At 43.2% G+C, this 16741-nt stretch overlaps 1 protein-coding gene across 4 annotated transcripts in view; it reads right to left on the bottom strand.

The window, feature by feature from the left end:
- Positions 1-15757, bottom strand: part of CRAMP1 (cramped chromatin regulator homolog 1) — a 40227-nt gene extending 24470 nt beyond the window's left edge. The window contains exons 1-6 of one of the 4 annotated variants that reach the window (XM_065850532.2): positions 15684-15757; positions 12952-13301; positions 7137-7330; positions 6505-6658; positions 5928-6011; positions 2972-3020 (exon numbers count right to left, since the gene is read on the bottom strand). In XM_065850532.2, the coding sequence (XP_065706604.2) occupies positions 2972-3020; positions 5928-6011; positions 6505-6658; positions 7137-7330; positions 12952-13300 (830 nt within the window). In that variant the 5' untranslated portion in view covers position 13301; positions 15684-15757. Of the gene's footprint in view, positions 1-2971; positions 3021-5927; positions 6012-6504; positions 6659-7136; positions 7331-12951; positions 13302-13729; positions 13899-15683 lie in introns of those variants that run through there. The other 3 variants (XM_065850531.2, XM_065850530.2, XM_065850529.2) reach the window with 3 other exon arrangements.
- Positions 15758-16741: the final 984 nt, after the last annotated feature.

Genomic DNA, 16741 nt, shown 5'->3' with positions numbered 1-16741 from the left:
CTCATGATTCACAACAAACCCTTCTGCTTTTAACTACAGGAATTCAATGAAAGCTGCATTTACTCCATTACCACTAATGCTGTTCATCACAGTAAGTCATTTTATAAAGCTCCCGTTGAGATGATACGACGCACAAATGCACCCAACCGCTAGAAAACACAAAGTCTGGGAATGTGATAGAACAGTTGTAGGGAAAACAAAGCTGCTGCATGAACGAGCCAAAATTACTGTCTTCCTTGTTCCTGCAATGAGTTAATTACAGCATTACAGCAATCAGAACTGCTGTAATGATCTCCTTGCTTAGTAAGGATATGCCTAGATGTTCCCTCCTGTTCTAGCAGAAAACACCGTTTCATAACAGCCTCAGTCAAAATCCACTAAAGCCAGTGAAAATAAATCCAATAATTGAATGCACCTTGAAACAGGTTGTCCAACTGCAAATTTACACTACTTCAGGACAGCAAATTCCTTTGACTACTTGTGCGAGCTCAGACTCTCCTCCTGCATTTTGATTTTAGCTAGTCAGAAATAGCATTATTATTATTGTAGCTTTGACAGTGGAAGGGTGTAAGTGAGAAGGGGTTTGTGGGGAGAAACATCATTTTTTCTTAATTTAACTGATATGACTACCTAAACCAGACAAGCTCTGTGGAAACTGTTCTGTCATATGACTCGAAGGTGACTGAAAGAAGGGCCTAAATGTTCAAAAGGCCATTTGATCCACCTAGAACAGCTGAGCTACTTTGATCAAGAAAAAGAAGGAAAATGAAAAGTGCCGCTGTTCATTTTTCTATTTTCTATTTCTCTTAAAGAGCCTAAGTAGTTGGTCAGAAAGCATGTTATTGCGTCAGGCTTCCTGGTGGGTTTTCCCGATCAATTTGTCTACCACCTGCTCAGCTGCACCTCGGGTCTGTTACCACCACAGAGCAGCTCACAAATGAACAACCGATCAGCATCATCAGCTCCCGGCTGCATTTCTATCTGTGCTTTAAAGGCAGATAGAGGAAAAAAACCACCCACCAAAACCTAGGATAAAAGCCAGAAAAAAGTGAGAAAAACATGTCACAGAAGATATATTAAAATAAATAGTAAAATCTATGAGGAAAATCATATTAGAGGAAAGAGAACAAATGCAAAACTGCTGATAGCACTTAGAGGAGCAGGAACGACTGTGTTTCCCAACTGCTGAGAGCGAACGACACAGTTCAGAAGTCAGCAAGCAAAATACACTGCTCAGTAAATGAAGGGACACAGAACATAGATGAATTTGACAAAACAACATTAAAAACTTCATGTAGAAGTTTTCATCCTAGTGCTACAGCACTCTTCCACAACTACAGCAACTGATACTTTTATTTCCACTGTCCCCTAAGATACATTTTACAAGTAGCATCCCAGCTCTCTAGATTCAGGTGTTCCACATGGAAAGCCAGGAATAATTCCCCTAATTCCCTTTTTCATAAAGTATGATGGGCTTCAAGCAGTCTAGGGAGAGTCTGATAGTAAGTTATTCTATAAACTAATGTAAAATTAGATATATCTGAGACTGCAGTTTCCTAACTGAAATCCATGGTTGGGAGGCTGGAATAGTTCTACTAATTTCAAATAAAAGTACAGTAAAAAGGAGACAGCCTACAACAGAACACCTAGACTTCATAGAAGTCATCAGTCCTCATTAACAGCTAATTAGAAGAACTAAGGTCTTAATCATGCAAAGCGCTAGACTGATGCTACAGCTTGCCAAGTCAGTCTTATTTATTATGGTTTAGTCTATTTGGATGACACACTATCAGAAAGGCTTTCCAGTACAACACAGAGACCAAACTGATTGTATATCGTGAACTCCAGAGATACTCAGGACACTTGGGAAAAAGCACTCATCCCAGGCCCACTTTAACTGATAACTCCAACTTAAAAAAATAATTTCCCTTAAGAATCATTTTGTTATATGAAAAAATTCACTGCTAAGATATTTTTTTTAACTGCACAAAACCCAAGCCAATCCACAATTTCTCTTCTAATTTCAAGGGAAAGGACCAAGGGTTGTTGGTCGACATGAGCCACCAGCATGCCCAGGTGGCCAAGAAGGTCAAGAGCATCCTGGCTTGTATCAGGAGCAGTGTGGCCAGCAGGACCAGGGCAGCAACCGTCCCCCTGTACTTGGCACTGGTGAGGCCGCATCTGGAATCCTGGGTTCAGTTTGGGGCCCCTCATGACAAGGGAGACCTTGAGGTGCTGGAGTGAGTTCAGAGAAGGGAACCGAGCTGGTGAAGGGGTTGGAGCACAAGTCTGAGGGAATTGAGGGGTTGAACCTGGAGAGAAGGGGGCTGAGGGGAGACCTTAGCACTGTCTGCAACTTCCTGAAAGAGGCTGTAGCATGGAGGGTGTTGGTCTCTTCTCCCAAGTAACGAGTGATAAGAAGAAATGGCCTTGAGTTGCACCAGGGGAGGTTTAGATTGGATATTAGGAGAAATTTCTTCACGGAAAGGGTTGTCAGGTACTGGAACAGGTTGCCCAGGGAAGTGGTGGAGTCACCATCCCTGGAGGGGTTTAAAAGGCGTTTAGACATGGCTCTCAGCGACATGGTTTAGTGGTGGACTTGGCAGTGCCAGGTTAATGGTTGGCCTCTGTGATCTTAAAGGTCTTTTCCAACCTAAACGATTCTATGATTCTGTTCTGATTCTATATTCCCTATAGTGAATCAACATAGCTACAATTCTGTAACTTCTGTAAAAAATTCTCATGTCATTATATTCTTAAATTTCACCCATCATTTCTTACTATTAACAATTAATGGCTTCATGGAAAACGGGAGGGGAAAAAAAGCCATATAAAACAAACTAAGGATGGAAAATGTCAAACTGCAGCTCTAAAAATATAAGAAATGCCCCCTAGACACTTGATGACCAATTCAACAACCAGGGTGCTGAACAACCAGTTTTAAGAGTTTCAGAAATCAGTTCTTACTTACCCGGCTTGAATGAGCTCATTGAGTTTAGCTGCGTTCTTGTCATCCATACCTTTAGATGAAATAGGATAACACAGTGAATCACGATTTCAAGTGACATAGTCACGACCTTTTTCGGCACCCTATTTGCTTTTCAAAGCTATTTTATTCTCACACAGGATTAATGTACATAAATAACAAGTGATAGGACAAGAGGAAAAAGTCTCAAGTTGTACCAGGGGCGATTTAGATTGGATATTAGGAAACATTTACTCATTGAAAGGGTTGTCAAGAACTGAACAGGCTGCCCAGCGACGTGGTGGAGTCGCCATCCCTGGACAACTTTAAAAGATGTGTAGATGTGGTGCTTAGGAACATGGTTTAGGTTAATGGTTGGACTCAATGATCTTAAAGGTCCTTTCCAACTGAAATGATTCTGATCTAGAACATAGCCGTCCTTAAAAGTTTCTGTTTTCATAATGTGTAAGCTTTACATGGTCTTTGCCATGAAAATCATATTTTACTCATGGATTAAATGACCCTAGTTTAGGTGGTTCAGTCATCTTGGGTTCCTGGGCATTAATCTGACACTGCAGTATTAAAAAGAAAAGCTTCCTCATCTTCCTGCTCAATCTCTGTTGCTAAGGCAGCACAGCACAGAGAAAGACCATCGAGCCCTCACAGTGCTGAATGCAGTAAGTAAATAAAAATAATAAAACGCACTTATAACCCACACTTCTCTTCTATACAGCACATTTTTAAATAGGCATCATGGTAACTTGATTTATAATATATTCCCCATAACAGTTAGGTCCACATTTATTTACTGAACATTTAACCTCCCTCTGGAAATGCTGAAAGTATTCCTGACATGTTTTTGTATCTCAATACAAAGTCATCTTGATTTCTGAGAAGACAGGAGTGAATACTACAAGAGGGAAAGAAAAAAAAAGTGAAAGAAACTATTTTCAGCAGCTGCAGAGGAGACCTCTCATAAACTGAGTGTAGAGGCTGCAGCTTAAGTCCATTTGGTCTTGGAAAATAGAATTTTCCAAGTGACGGTGGGGGAAAATACGTAACCAAGTACCCAAGTTATAAAAAGACAGGCACAGAGTATGCGTGCATTGCCATGGTGACTGTGTGAAACCCTATTCCCAGCCATAGCAAGGAGGGTCTGTTGATGCTTTTAAGACAAGACACGGATATACGCAAGAAACACTGATTTCTACTGACAATGCAACCTGTCTTGCCTCTACATCTTCTGTGTCATGAAACAGTTCATAATTGCTTCTCCAAGATGAATTAATATATTGGAGATCTTTGAATAAACAGAATAAAGTCAGTATGAGCAATCACAACAGTCGCTCATGACACATTACAATAAAAATAACAGGTAAGGAAATAATATAACAACAACAAAAAAATCTGCCAAAATAGCATGGTTCTATTAGGAATTGTACACGTCCACTCATTAAAGCTTTCTTGTCTTTCACTTTGCAACTAGTACGACTTGACAAAGAAGTGAAAGCATTTTGATGATTTCCCACATCTTACAACTTAAACAAAACATTTAGTATATACACTGTGATAGAACACCAACTCTACAAAAAGCTTGAAAATAGATGAAAAAAAACACACCGATAAGAAGGTATGTGTACGTGGCCCAGTGCACAAAGCCATGTTCCTCTGCCTGTTCTCCAAGTCAGCCACAGCAGAGCTCTCCCTCATCTGGAAGCCATAAAGGCCAAACTGGATCACAGGCTGCACAAAAAGCAGCGTGGCCAACAGGTCAGGGAGGTGATTCCTGCCCTGCTCCACTCTGGTGAGAGCCCCTGCAGTCCTGGTCCAGCTCTGGTTCCTCAGCACAGGACACACATGGAGCTGCTGGAGAGGGGCCAGAGGAGCCACAGAAATGATCTGAGGCTGGAACAGCTCTTCTGGGAGGACAGGCTGAGGGAGTTGGGGTGTTCAGCTGGAGAACAGAAGCCCTGGGGAGACCTTATTGCAGCCTTAAAGAGGGTTTCTGATGGGGATAGACCTTTTAATAGGGACTGTTGGAGAAGGACAAGGGGTGATGGTTTTAAACTACAACAGGGAAAACGCAGACTAAACATAACGAAGACACCTTTTACAATGAGGGTGGTGAGAGCCTGGCCCAGGTTGGCCGGAGAGGTGGTGGATGCCCCATCCCTGGAGACATTCCAGGTCAGGCCGGACAGGGCTCTGGGCAACCTGAGCTGGTGAAGATGTCCCTGCTCATGGCAGGGGTGGCACTGGATGAGCTTTGAAGATCCTTTCCAACCCAAACTATTCTGTGATTCTACAAACATGGTAATAAGCCTAAGCTCAGACCTCTTGCTAATAAAACTAATCAACTTCCAGAAAATGGGGGAACATTGGTATGGCACATACTCATCCGTCTATGCTCATCCTTACAGACAAAACCAACCTCTGGGATCAACAAGGTCAGAACACATCTTGGCTGCCCAGTACAGTTGTCATTTCTGATGATGATTTGTAACGCTTTTTCATCTTCAGGGTTCAATAAGCAAAGATTTAGAGAATGACTTAAAAAATGCACCATCCTAGATTTTGATTGCATAAGCAGAAATAATTGTGGGTGCAGATGATATCATTCACACATTTCATTGCTTAGTTTTCAAGAATAATAAAACAAGACAGATAATCTGAGTATACATTTACCTGCGATCTGTGGGTATTATAATACATGCCCTGCATTCCATAGATATCAAAAGCTAAAGAAATCTGTCAAAGAAAAAGGGACTAATGTCTAAGAAAGTATTTAAAAATAAAAATATGTCTAATGAAAAAAAATGATACTACAGAATACTGCAATATAATACACTGAACATAAATTCCAAATAACTCCAAAGTGAAACTGTACTAGACATTGTCAACTTCAAGGGTAAACACCTGTGACTCTACCATATAAAAATAATATTAATTCATTCATACTCACATCCCCCAATCTTCTTCCTCAGTTCCCCATAGCAGATTAAGCCATAAAGCTCCAGGGAGGATTTTTTCAGCCCTTGAGAAAACACTGAAAAGTAGAAAAGATGTGAGATGCAGCCAGCAGATACTCACACACAGCAACACTGCTGATACTCATTTCAACACTGAAAATGAGATTATTTGTATTTTCAATCATGAGACAAACACGTCACTGGAGAGAACACTAAGTTCTGTTATGAGAAACACTATAATAAGATGGGTTCATCAATTTTCTTTCGGTGTGTTAAATATCTGGGAAATGCAACCTTTTTTAGACTAGAGAAAAAACAAAACAGCTTCCACAGCATTTAAACAAATATGCAACAATTCAATATGCAAAATACAGCTAATTCATAATAAAGTTAACTCTAGAATCACTTAAATGTTTACTATTTCTAAAGGAAACATAGATGCTCCCAAGAAAACGCATATAGAATTCCTGCCCTCCAGAGTGGCACTAAAAGGCAGAACTCCAACCCTCACGAGACTGTGAGCTCTGCACTAAGCCCATTTCATTCCATTTCATTCCATTCCATACTAACCATTATCAAAGTCAATGTACTTTGAGATCTTGTGCCAGGTGCGGTAGTAGAAATGGCGAACCTGTTCCTTATTCTTCACCATGCTTGCTGGTTTGCCTTTCTTCTTGTATTTCAGGGCAATGTTGTTCTGGATAGCTTCAAAGTCCTTCCCATGCTGAAGAATAAATCAAACAAATCCAAACACTCAAAACCAAACTTACATCTTAAGACAACTCAAACAAAATGAGGGACCTTGGGGTTCTTAGCGGGAAATTAAATTTCAATGGTCACTGTGTCCCTTTAAAACTAGCCAATTCCTATAAAATCCTTGGATTTCAAAACAGGAAAATTTAATTTTATGTATAAAGAACCATAACTGAAAAATAATTTAAATTGTTATAAACATTCATTAACAAAACTCAAATATTTCCTGTGTGTTTCAAAACAACAAAACAAAAGCTTGACACTTTTGCATGGTGGCTTTGATTGACAGCTGGTTTATAGTCAACTGTAGAGACACATATGCACAGACTAATAAACGCATGTGTACATACGTATTTTGCTCCTGCAGATTTCAACTGATTCAACCTTCTTTAGCAATATCCAGATACTAAATGAAGTCATCTAAGTTTGTTATTTGCTTCTACACATACCTCATACAGTCCCTCAAAGAAAGTATTTTTGTCCTCTGTGCTCCATGACTCCCACTGCCGTCTGACCTTCTTTCCTTCCTCCTTCTCCCCGGCTGAGGAGCCAAGGTTCCGTGCTGCTGACTTGGAATTCCCAGCAGGATTGTTGGGAGGAATTCCTGATGCGCCACCAGATGCGGTCCCTCCATTATCTGCTGCTGCAAAAAAACATGACCAGAGTGAACATCAAACTAATGTCAGGACTCATGGATAGAGATAAGTGAGGAACTCAGAATTTCCTCCTTCTTCAGCATTCCCATTTACGTCAGGTTTTTTCCAAGATAATTCACTCAAAACACACAGCCAAATAACTTTTTTTTAAAAGACATAAAATCTCAAAGTTGCCTCCAAAATGATTAGTCTTTCAAAGACATCTTAATTGGTAAAAACATTATAAACTAATCTTAAATCTCTGTTTTATTCACAATAGAAATCAACTGAACCTCATGCTTGGTTTGAGACTGTAACAGATTATTAGAATGTTAATCTAGAAACCAGGGAGACTTTCCAAAAGTGCACCCAATTTTTTTCATAGAAATGCAACCATTCTCAGTAACTTACATTTCCTATGCTTAGTGGTCCACTGATTCAACTTCTACAAAGGATAAGTAGCTCATAATTGCTCTTTTGTTCCTTTCTATATATTTACTATTCTACAAGAGAAACTGTAGTCCTGGGAAGTTTATCACATCCTTGTTTTAAACACAAATAAATTACTAGCCAGACAACTGCTTAGAGTATATGAAGTACATGAAGATCTAAAAACTCTAATACCCTGTCACCTCTCCAGAGGTGCCTTACTGCTAGGAATAAAGGAGTTTCCTATGTCATTCATCTGCAAAAACTTTCTTACTACTGTGGACAGTAGTATTTATCACTGGGTTACCACAATCCACTCTTAGAGTGGACAATGTAATGCAGTATATTCTAAAACACGGTATTAGAAAATAATTGAGGATAAAAGGCAAAAGAACAGTCATACACCATTAAATTACACCCCATAAATTCAGTCTTTCAATCTTACTGTATGAGATTCTTCTAACATACAAAATAGCTACCAAGTTTTCATCCTCCTCCTAATGACAGACGATGATAATGATGATCACTAATTCCCAACAACAGATTACTTACAACTTAAGGAACACACGAAAACAGTAAGGCCCATCAAGGCTTGCCAAACCATTCCTGCCACGGAGCTGTTGGAATGAGCAAGGAGGTTTGTTCTAATAATCTGCTTGTTCTAAGTAAAATCATTGATAAAAGGAGGACACTGAAGACAAGACAAAGACAACATAGTCATTCTCACTCTGTCCACTTATCTTGCATCACCCAACCACTGGACCGGCCTCCCACACAAGAACAGCCACGACAATTCCCTCCCTTCACTCTGGCCACAGTGGAGCACCAGCCCCTGCACCCCAGGTACAAAGCAGCGAGTTTGGACGTGTAAGTTCTCAGCATTTTCACTCAGCTTTCAACCCACAGTCTGCAAAGACATCTGTTTTCTGTAGTTGGCTTTGAACTACAACTCCCAACAAAATCATGGATCCAAACACCAGTGTTCCAGAGAAAATTATTAATTCCTTTTATCCAGTGATCTCTACCCATCTACATGCCCCATTATTAGATATTCATTTATCTGCGAATGGCATAACATCATCTCAACTACATTTTCTGCCTTAGTAGTGTCGGACGAGATCCTGTGGGGTTCTGACCCTGAGCCACTTTAAAGGGAGGGAGGGAGAACTGGGGTGAATGGGAGGGCAAAGAATGAATGAAAGCAGGTCAAGGTAAGATGGAAGGAGAGTAGCAAGTGTAAACAACATGAAGAGGATTAAGGAGAATACCAGAACAGAGGACTGTGCCAGTAGTTTTTCAACAGTCATTCATGTCCTAGAGAAATAATGCTGGAGGAATGATGTTTCAAACGAAGGCACAATTGATTCTGCAGCCTACAAATTTGAGAAGATACTATCGTATTGTAAGTACCTACATTGGGTATCTTGGTATACACATCCTCTCCCACAGGAGAGGACAGCAGTTAATTTAATTTAATCGACATGCTATGGGACATGCAACTTTGATGGGCTGAAACAAACTGGACTGCTTTCTAGCAAGTTTTATACACTGTCAAAAGATGGAACATTTTAATTCAACTAATGCTTTTGGATTAATAATTCTTTTTTTCAAGACAGAACTGCTTATTACTGCAAAACAAATCCAAACACTGGTTTGGGCCATTCTACACATTTTGTGAATAAATCTAGAGCAACAGCATGAAAGACGTCTTCAAGCTTCAGTTCATTACCATTAGACTTTGTTACTATCTCCTCCTGACTTTATTCTGCATTCAGAAAATGGCTAAAAACACGGAAAGGGAACACTCTAATTCAAACTAAATCTACAGCACATGATGGCAAAATATTCCACATATGCTTTTACTGATGTGGTCACAACATCCACATGCATATTCTCACCACTCTTGCTTCATGGAAGAAAGCCTCAAAACACACCTTAAAACCTGTGCTCGGCAACCATGTAAGTATTTGTAAATGAGACGTTAATTCTCAGAAATCCCTCTTTTTCAGCAACCCTATATTGGTCTATTTTCTCTCCCTCAATAAACCCACCTGCTTTTGAACTCTCATGATTAACAGCCTCCACGTCACTATTCCTTCAAGTTCTTCCACTGATTTCATGCAAGTTACTTTAAGACTTCCAAGAATTAATACTTCAAAAAGTGTGCAGAATCTGAGGTATAGACTATGAATTTGAAAATACAATAAAAAGTTGACCACCATTTGAAAATAATACTTAATATTATTATTTTTAAAAAGCCTAGATTTAGTTATTTGTGTAAAAAATTTTATAAATTTTCAGCAATTCAAAACGTATTGGCTTTTTGAGGTAACACAGTTTTCAAACTTGATTTTACTGTGCTACTTTCTACATCATTTTTGCCCTAAACTCAGAAATGCAACTCAGCACACGAAAGACAAGAAACAGAATCCAAAGATGCAAATAAAGATTATGTCAGGGTAATGTGAAAAACAGCAGAATTTGAGTATTACTGACAACCTTCTCTGAACCATAGTAAGGTAAAGTTGAAAAGTCAGCAGCTGCTGAGTAAACTCTTCCTACAGTTTACAGTTAAGTTTACTTTATCAATAACTTGTCTGCTACAAAGCAGCACCCTAAAAGCACAAATGCTGAATGTGAAAAGTGATCCATAGCAGACAGAAAATAGTATTTTCAAAACTTTTTAAAAGACATGATCAGGACAAGCCAATGCCTGCTAGGCAACTGAAATTTGAAAAAAAAAAAAAAATTTATTGATTATACTCCTTAGTAATAGCCCTTGAAAGAGTTTTCACTTTAGAATACACAGATTCTAAAAGCGGGACCACTTTAATAAACTTTAAGGGTTCCAAAGCATTATGAAAGACCATGATAAAAACAAGTTTCTGATTTCACTGGATCAAGTGTAAGTGTGGTCTATACACTCCTGCTGGCCAATGGTAGAATTACCTTTGCAGCTACCACCTTGATTGGGACATGAAAAATGGAAAAGCTTCCAGTTTTCAGAGCTGAGCTCAAACACATGCATTGGAGCTTTTGATCATGTTTGTACTTACATATGGAAAGGAAAGTTGGTGGGACAGCGAGTGAAAGGATTTAAGTTCAACCTTTATTAGTAATCTTCACTCTTCCCTGAGTTCCCTATCAGCAGCTCACTCTGTGAGACACTTCACTCGGAATGCAAAGCCCTATAAATTCTAATCACAAGACATAACACTAGGGAGAATTCAGACAAGTCTGGAAAACCTCTCAGTATACAACCCTGAATGTAAAGAACTCAAATTAGAAAGGATCTCACGCCGTGGCTCTATTCTCCAAGATCTGACAGTTATAATCTCAACTGTATCAGAGAAATCAACTTTGATGCATTCACATCAAAACTAGCCAGGCAGAGCTGTGGCTGGTCTTACAATTCAAAAAGTGAAATCATAGCCATAATTCCACTGCTGTCATCCCCAATGATTTAAGAAGTTTGCCCAAACCCGACAACATAGTCAGGTGCAGCGACTACAAGCACTATCTGTGACCGATTACTGAAATAATATTTTCCATTTTGCATATAATTTTATTAGGGTTATTTTGGAATTCAAATTGCAAAATACATAAAGTATATTTTTCAACTGTGTCAATAAACCCAGTTAAAAATCGTTCTGCTGCTCTAAAATTGGAAATGCATGTCTGTGTACAAACATACAAACAGGAATATGCACATGCACAAACATACGTGAATTTTGTTCACACGCATATACACTTTCAAAGCAACAGAGTAATTTCAAATGCATATATTCAACTTGTCAATCATGGACAATATGTATGCCAAAGAAACACTTCCTTGCATTTAATACTGTTTACAACCCTTGAAATAATTATCTGTAGCTAAACACTCCTGGGTATTCCATCTGTTTGTTTATTCGGTTTAATGCAACTGGGAGAAAAATTACATAGGCATTTTGTTCCATCCTTCAGCATCACACACCGGAGTTTTTAACTTAAAAAGTTAATTAAAGATAACTTACTAAGGTATTCAAAAATACTTTCGTAAATTATATAAACTAACTGTCAAGCAATCAAGTTCAAGAATTTTTTCATGACATGGCAATAATTAAAATATCACAATTCGCACTGTTTCATTACCGGAACACAAAACTACCATAATTAATCATGTTTACCTAATGTCCAGCATGTGCATACCACTGCAACAGACCAAAGAGTAAGGTAATCTCTAAGACACATTTTTGCTAATATGGAGTTTAACTTTATTTTAGCATACAAGAGTAAACTCTGTTATTTCAAATGTTGTAGAAATCTCCGAATATTGTTTTTCTCAAAAATAAACAGAAAAAAAACCTCGAGTACTTTTGCACAAGGTATCCAAAATGAGTCTCAGGTGCAGCTCCACTACAGTACCAGGTGTCATCCAGTGCCTTCTGAGCACACACAATAGCACCACAATATTCAGATATCCCTGCTGTCTTCCAGCTACACAGTAAGAAACAGCTTTGAAAAGAATCTAATTCTTATCTACAATGCCAAAGTGACAAAGCCTCTGTAGGTATGTACATACATAAAGGTATTCAGATGTATACAAAACAATAAAAACTCGAATCAGGTGGAAATGCTCAAACTGTTCTGAAACAATAATGCAGGGCCCACAAAACCTTAGAAACAAATATGCCAATATGTATGTTTCATCGCTGTTTCCAACATGGTTCTTTGGATAAAACAGCCATATAAATAATTGTGAGAAATCACCACTGTCTTGTGAGTTGTTTTTTTCCCTTTTTAACTAGCACCCAGTGCATATTTTGTTATCCAAGAACAGAATTCAGAGTGCAGCCATTTGATTACACAGTGAGCTGGAGTCTAATTTCCTAACCAAAATACAGGAATTTTCTAAAACTCAGGAGAAATGAAATGCAGGAATTAAAGGTTTGCTTCAATAATGGAGAATTTTTCTTCCTCCACATCCAAGCCCCCCAGTTCTGCAAGTGCACAGGGGATAGTGGGCAGCAAAGAAGCTGGAGCTTTGGGACACAAAGAAGATTCCAGCTACTGTGAGAAACAAGCCCCAAAACACCTTCCTCAAAACCAAACAAAAGATGGCATCTACAGGAGAACAACAACTCCCAAACCCACAGGTGACTCCCCCACCCCAGCACCCCTCTTCCCAGTGTGTTTTAAAGGTGTCAAAACACGGTACCTTTGCCTTTTGCAGCAGTGCTGCTGCCAACCGAGGAGGATGCCTGGGAATCCTTCTTCAGCCTCTTGCTCTGAGGTCTGACACTGGACCTGAGAAAATGATGCTGGTCCTGGCTGTGGGAGGGCTGGAGGGAGGCCGGGGCCTGTGATAAGCTGGGGTTCGGTGGGGGGCTGCTGTTAGTGTTGTTGTTAATAATCTTCTCTTCTTTCTTTGTGCTGCTGCTGCCTGGAGCTGCCTCTCCTCCTCCTCCTGCCCCTTCTTCTTCCAGGGACTCCTCATCTCCTCCTGCTCTCTTGCCCAGCTTTTTCACCCCTTCCTCCCCGCTGCTCTCTCCCAGTTTCACTGTCATCCTGTTGGGGAGAAGAGAGAGAAAAGAGGGGGGCACAAAGTCAGGCCAGGGAGCCCCCCAGAGAGGGAGAGAAATCCCTGGACTGAGAGGGGAGAAGTTTAGCTGCAGAAATTCCTCTCAACATGGCCGCCGTTGTTTGTTACTAAATCCCCTTTCGTTTGCTGTCCCGACCCAACAACCTGTGCCGAGGGCGGGAGGGGGAAAGCCCCGCCGGAACCCCCCCCAAAGCGGCCCAAAAGGCAGCCGGGACCCCCCGGCAGCCCTCCGGCACCCTCCCGAAGGGCTTCGGGGCGCCTTTGGCGGAGAAATCGCCCAGCCAAACTCGGGCGTGTGGAAGCGCTCGGCAGAGCTGAGAGGAAAGGCAACGGCCGAGCCCGCGGAGCGGGGCAGCGCGGCCGGGCCAGCCCGGCTGCTCGCCCCCCATCCTACCCCTTCCGCGGCTCCTCGGGCCCAGGGGGGCTCCTCTTCCTCCTCACCATGCAGCCGAGGCGATCCGACCTGCCGCGGGGGGGGGATTCATGTTCCCAGATGCGGCGGCGGCTTCTCCTCCTCTCTCTGTGCGTGTGTGTGTCTCTGGGGCTGGGACTGGCCGAGGCTACCGAGATTTCCAGCTCCCCCTCCGCCCCCACCCCCGCCGAAGCCCCGGCACCTCTCCGCCGCTCCCCGCCGGGCCGCCCCACGCCCGGCCGCCTCCTCTGCCCGGAGCATCGCGCCGCGGCCCGGCCGCTGTCACCGCCGGCCCCGCGGACCGACCCGCGCCCGGAGCCGGCCTGGCAACCTGGACCGGCCGCTGCTGCCTGGCCCTGTCAGCAGCTTCCAGCCTTCTTTTTTTTTCTGTTTTCAATTAACGTGACCCCGTTTATTATTATTTTTTTAATTTTGAAGGGCAACAAACTCCGCAGGCATCTGAAGTGGCTTTTACCACCTCACTGGGATGGGGACCGTGCAGCTCATGGTGATGCTGCGACCTCTTGGCCAAGAAACTTTTAAAGCATCGTGGCTAGAGGACCAACTCGTGGACTTTCTGAGAGGCATCGCCCAACAACTTTAATGCCAAATCTGACATCTGGACCTGCCGCTCACTCTGTGCCTAACTTCATAAATCTTCTCAATACTGAAGTTTTTCTTAGCACATGGAACAAATGCCAGATACACACACACAAGCTTAAGGCTTTAAGTCATATTATCTGCTAAAACTCAACAACTGTTCTGTTTGTTTTCTTAAAGTGTAAAAATCTCATTGACACTACATCTAAAATAAGTCAACTTCCAAGAAAGAAACCACTTACAGCAAACCAGAAAAAAAAAACCAGCAGTTGCAATGCAGCTGCCTTATCACCAGAGCAGGAGCCACAGTCCAACTTTAATTAAGGGAAAAGATAAAACCCAACAAAACAAAGAAATCCTGATCATCACAAATAAAGAATGAAATTACTACGGATTAGGCTGACACCAGAATAATGTGGTTTAAGATAAACATGACGTATCAGCATTATATGGCGTAGAAATTTGTGTGATTAGAGTTTTTGGATTGTGTTCCTACTATTCAACTGATACTTTTCCCACTAATGATTTTCAGCTAAACCACTGAATCTACCAATTCAGAATTATGTTGGGCAACATCCCAATCTTTGCAAACGCTCAATAAACTCACTTGAACTGTGGATCTAAGCTCATAGTAAAACTTGGTTAACTCTTCACCTGACAGGTCCCTAATTACAAATTTGTTCTCCACACAACAAAAAATGTAGTGTTTTCAGTTATTTTGAAGACAGAAATCTTCTGACAGTCTGTGCTCAAAAACTTCACCTAAGTAAGGCTTAAACTTCCTTGATCTCAAGTTTAGTTTTGTTACTGCAAACTAAATGATGCCTCCACTGGAATCACCCAATAATTAGTACGGGGATACCAAAGAAACACCTCTTGGGAACAGCTGCTTACAAGAGTAGGGTAGCAAATATCTGCCCCACTTCCCAACGCCTGGCTCCTCACAGTGTCCTACCCAAACCCTCTGGCAGTGCCCTGCACTCGGTTCACCCATTTCAGCTGCTTTCTCCTTTGGCTTTCACATTGCATCTGCTTTTCCTTTCTCTTCCAAAGCAAAAATCTTCTCAACCTTACTGCTTAGGTCCTCTAGACTTTCATATTTAGTCGCCGTCCCTTCACTCTGCCTCCTACCTCAGCCCGGCTCCCTCAGGGGAGCTGCTTTCCCCACAGACCCAGCGCCGCCGCACCTGGTAGATGGACGGCCCGGCGAGCTGGGCCGGGCCGTGCCGGGTCCCCAGGGACGCGCACGCCCCGCGGCTGCCAAGGGTCCGTTTCTCTCTTCCCCCCGCAGCCCGCTCCGCCCCACGGGAGGCTCCGTCCCAAGCCCCGAGCTCACCTGCCGCATCAATGCCGCCCCGCAGCCTCTGCGCTCCAGCTCTCCCGCCGGCGGTAGCCCCGGGTCTTCCGTCCGGCTGCGCCCCAGACCCGCCAGCTCGCGGGGGGGAGGCCGGCGCGTCCAACCGCGGCCCAGCCCAGCGGCCCTCCCAGCTTTGCTGGCGGCGGCAGCCCCACTCCCGGCCGGGGAGGCGACCTCTCTTCCCCAGGCTACTCCGAAACCGCGGCCACGGTGCCGGCACCGCCGGCTTTCCGTTGGGCCTCCGCGCCCGCAGCCGGACCCGCGGCTCCCTGGCGTCCCCGGTTCGGCCGCGCTCCGCCGTCGCCCCCGGCCGCAGAGCGGGCCCCGATCAGCTCCCGGCCGCCGCGGTTCCGCTTCCTCGTCACCCTGCGCCGGGCCGAGGGGGCGGGGCAGGACGCGGCGCGCGGGCCCAGCTGAGCTCGCCGGCACTCCCCGCCCCGAGACCGCAAACGAGGGACCCCATTGGCTGGCGACAAGCGGGAGCGAGGCAGGAGGCGGGGCCCGGGCGCCAACCAAGCCAAACAAAGCGCGGCGCGGGGCCGGTGACGAAAGCGAAACGCAGAGGAAGAGGCGGCAGCCGGCGCCCGTCAGAGGACGAGAGACGACCCGAGATCTGGCTGATGATTGGCTAAAAGAAAACCAATGGAGGGCTCTATAGCCGGGGCCTTTGGACACGGCCCAGGATTCCATTGGTCAGAAAGCTGCTCATTTGCATGCGGCGGTCTATTTATTGCCTGCTGAGGAAAAAGGGGGTGGTCGTCTCGGGTGCAGTTAAGGGGGTTTGTTTTGGTGGGATAGTATACTGCAGCTGTGCTTGATTCGCTTTTCTGCTCCGCCGGTGGTAGTGCCCGCTGTTCCCGTTCCATTAAAATGGCCTACTGGAGCATCAAGGGAGTCCTGGGGCTGCTCTCTCCTGTAGCTGCTTGTGCTTTCCTGGCCTAGACTGCAGGAACCTTGATAGCATGTCCACCAGGGGTATCTTGGTGGTTCTTTAGCTGATGCCAAAGAATCACTTTGTGCTAATTTTGTATTGTTCT

The sequence above is a fragment of the Patagioenas fasciata genome, chromosome 15, assembly GCF_037038585.1.
Source record: "Patagioenas fasciata isolate bPatFas1 chromosome 15, bPatFas1.hap1, whole genome shotgun sequence".
NCBI classification, from domain to species: domain Eukaryota; kingdom Metazoa; phylum Chordata; class Aves; order Columbiformes; family Columbidae; genus Patagioenas; species Patagioenas fasciata.
This window is presented reverse-complemented; position numbering and strand designations above follow the sequence as displayed.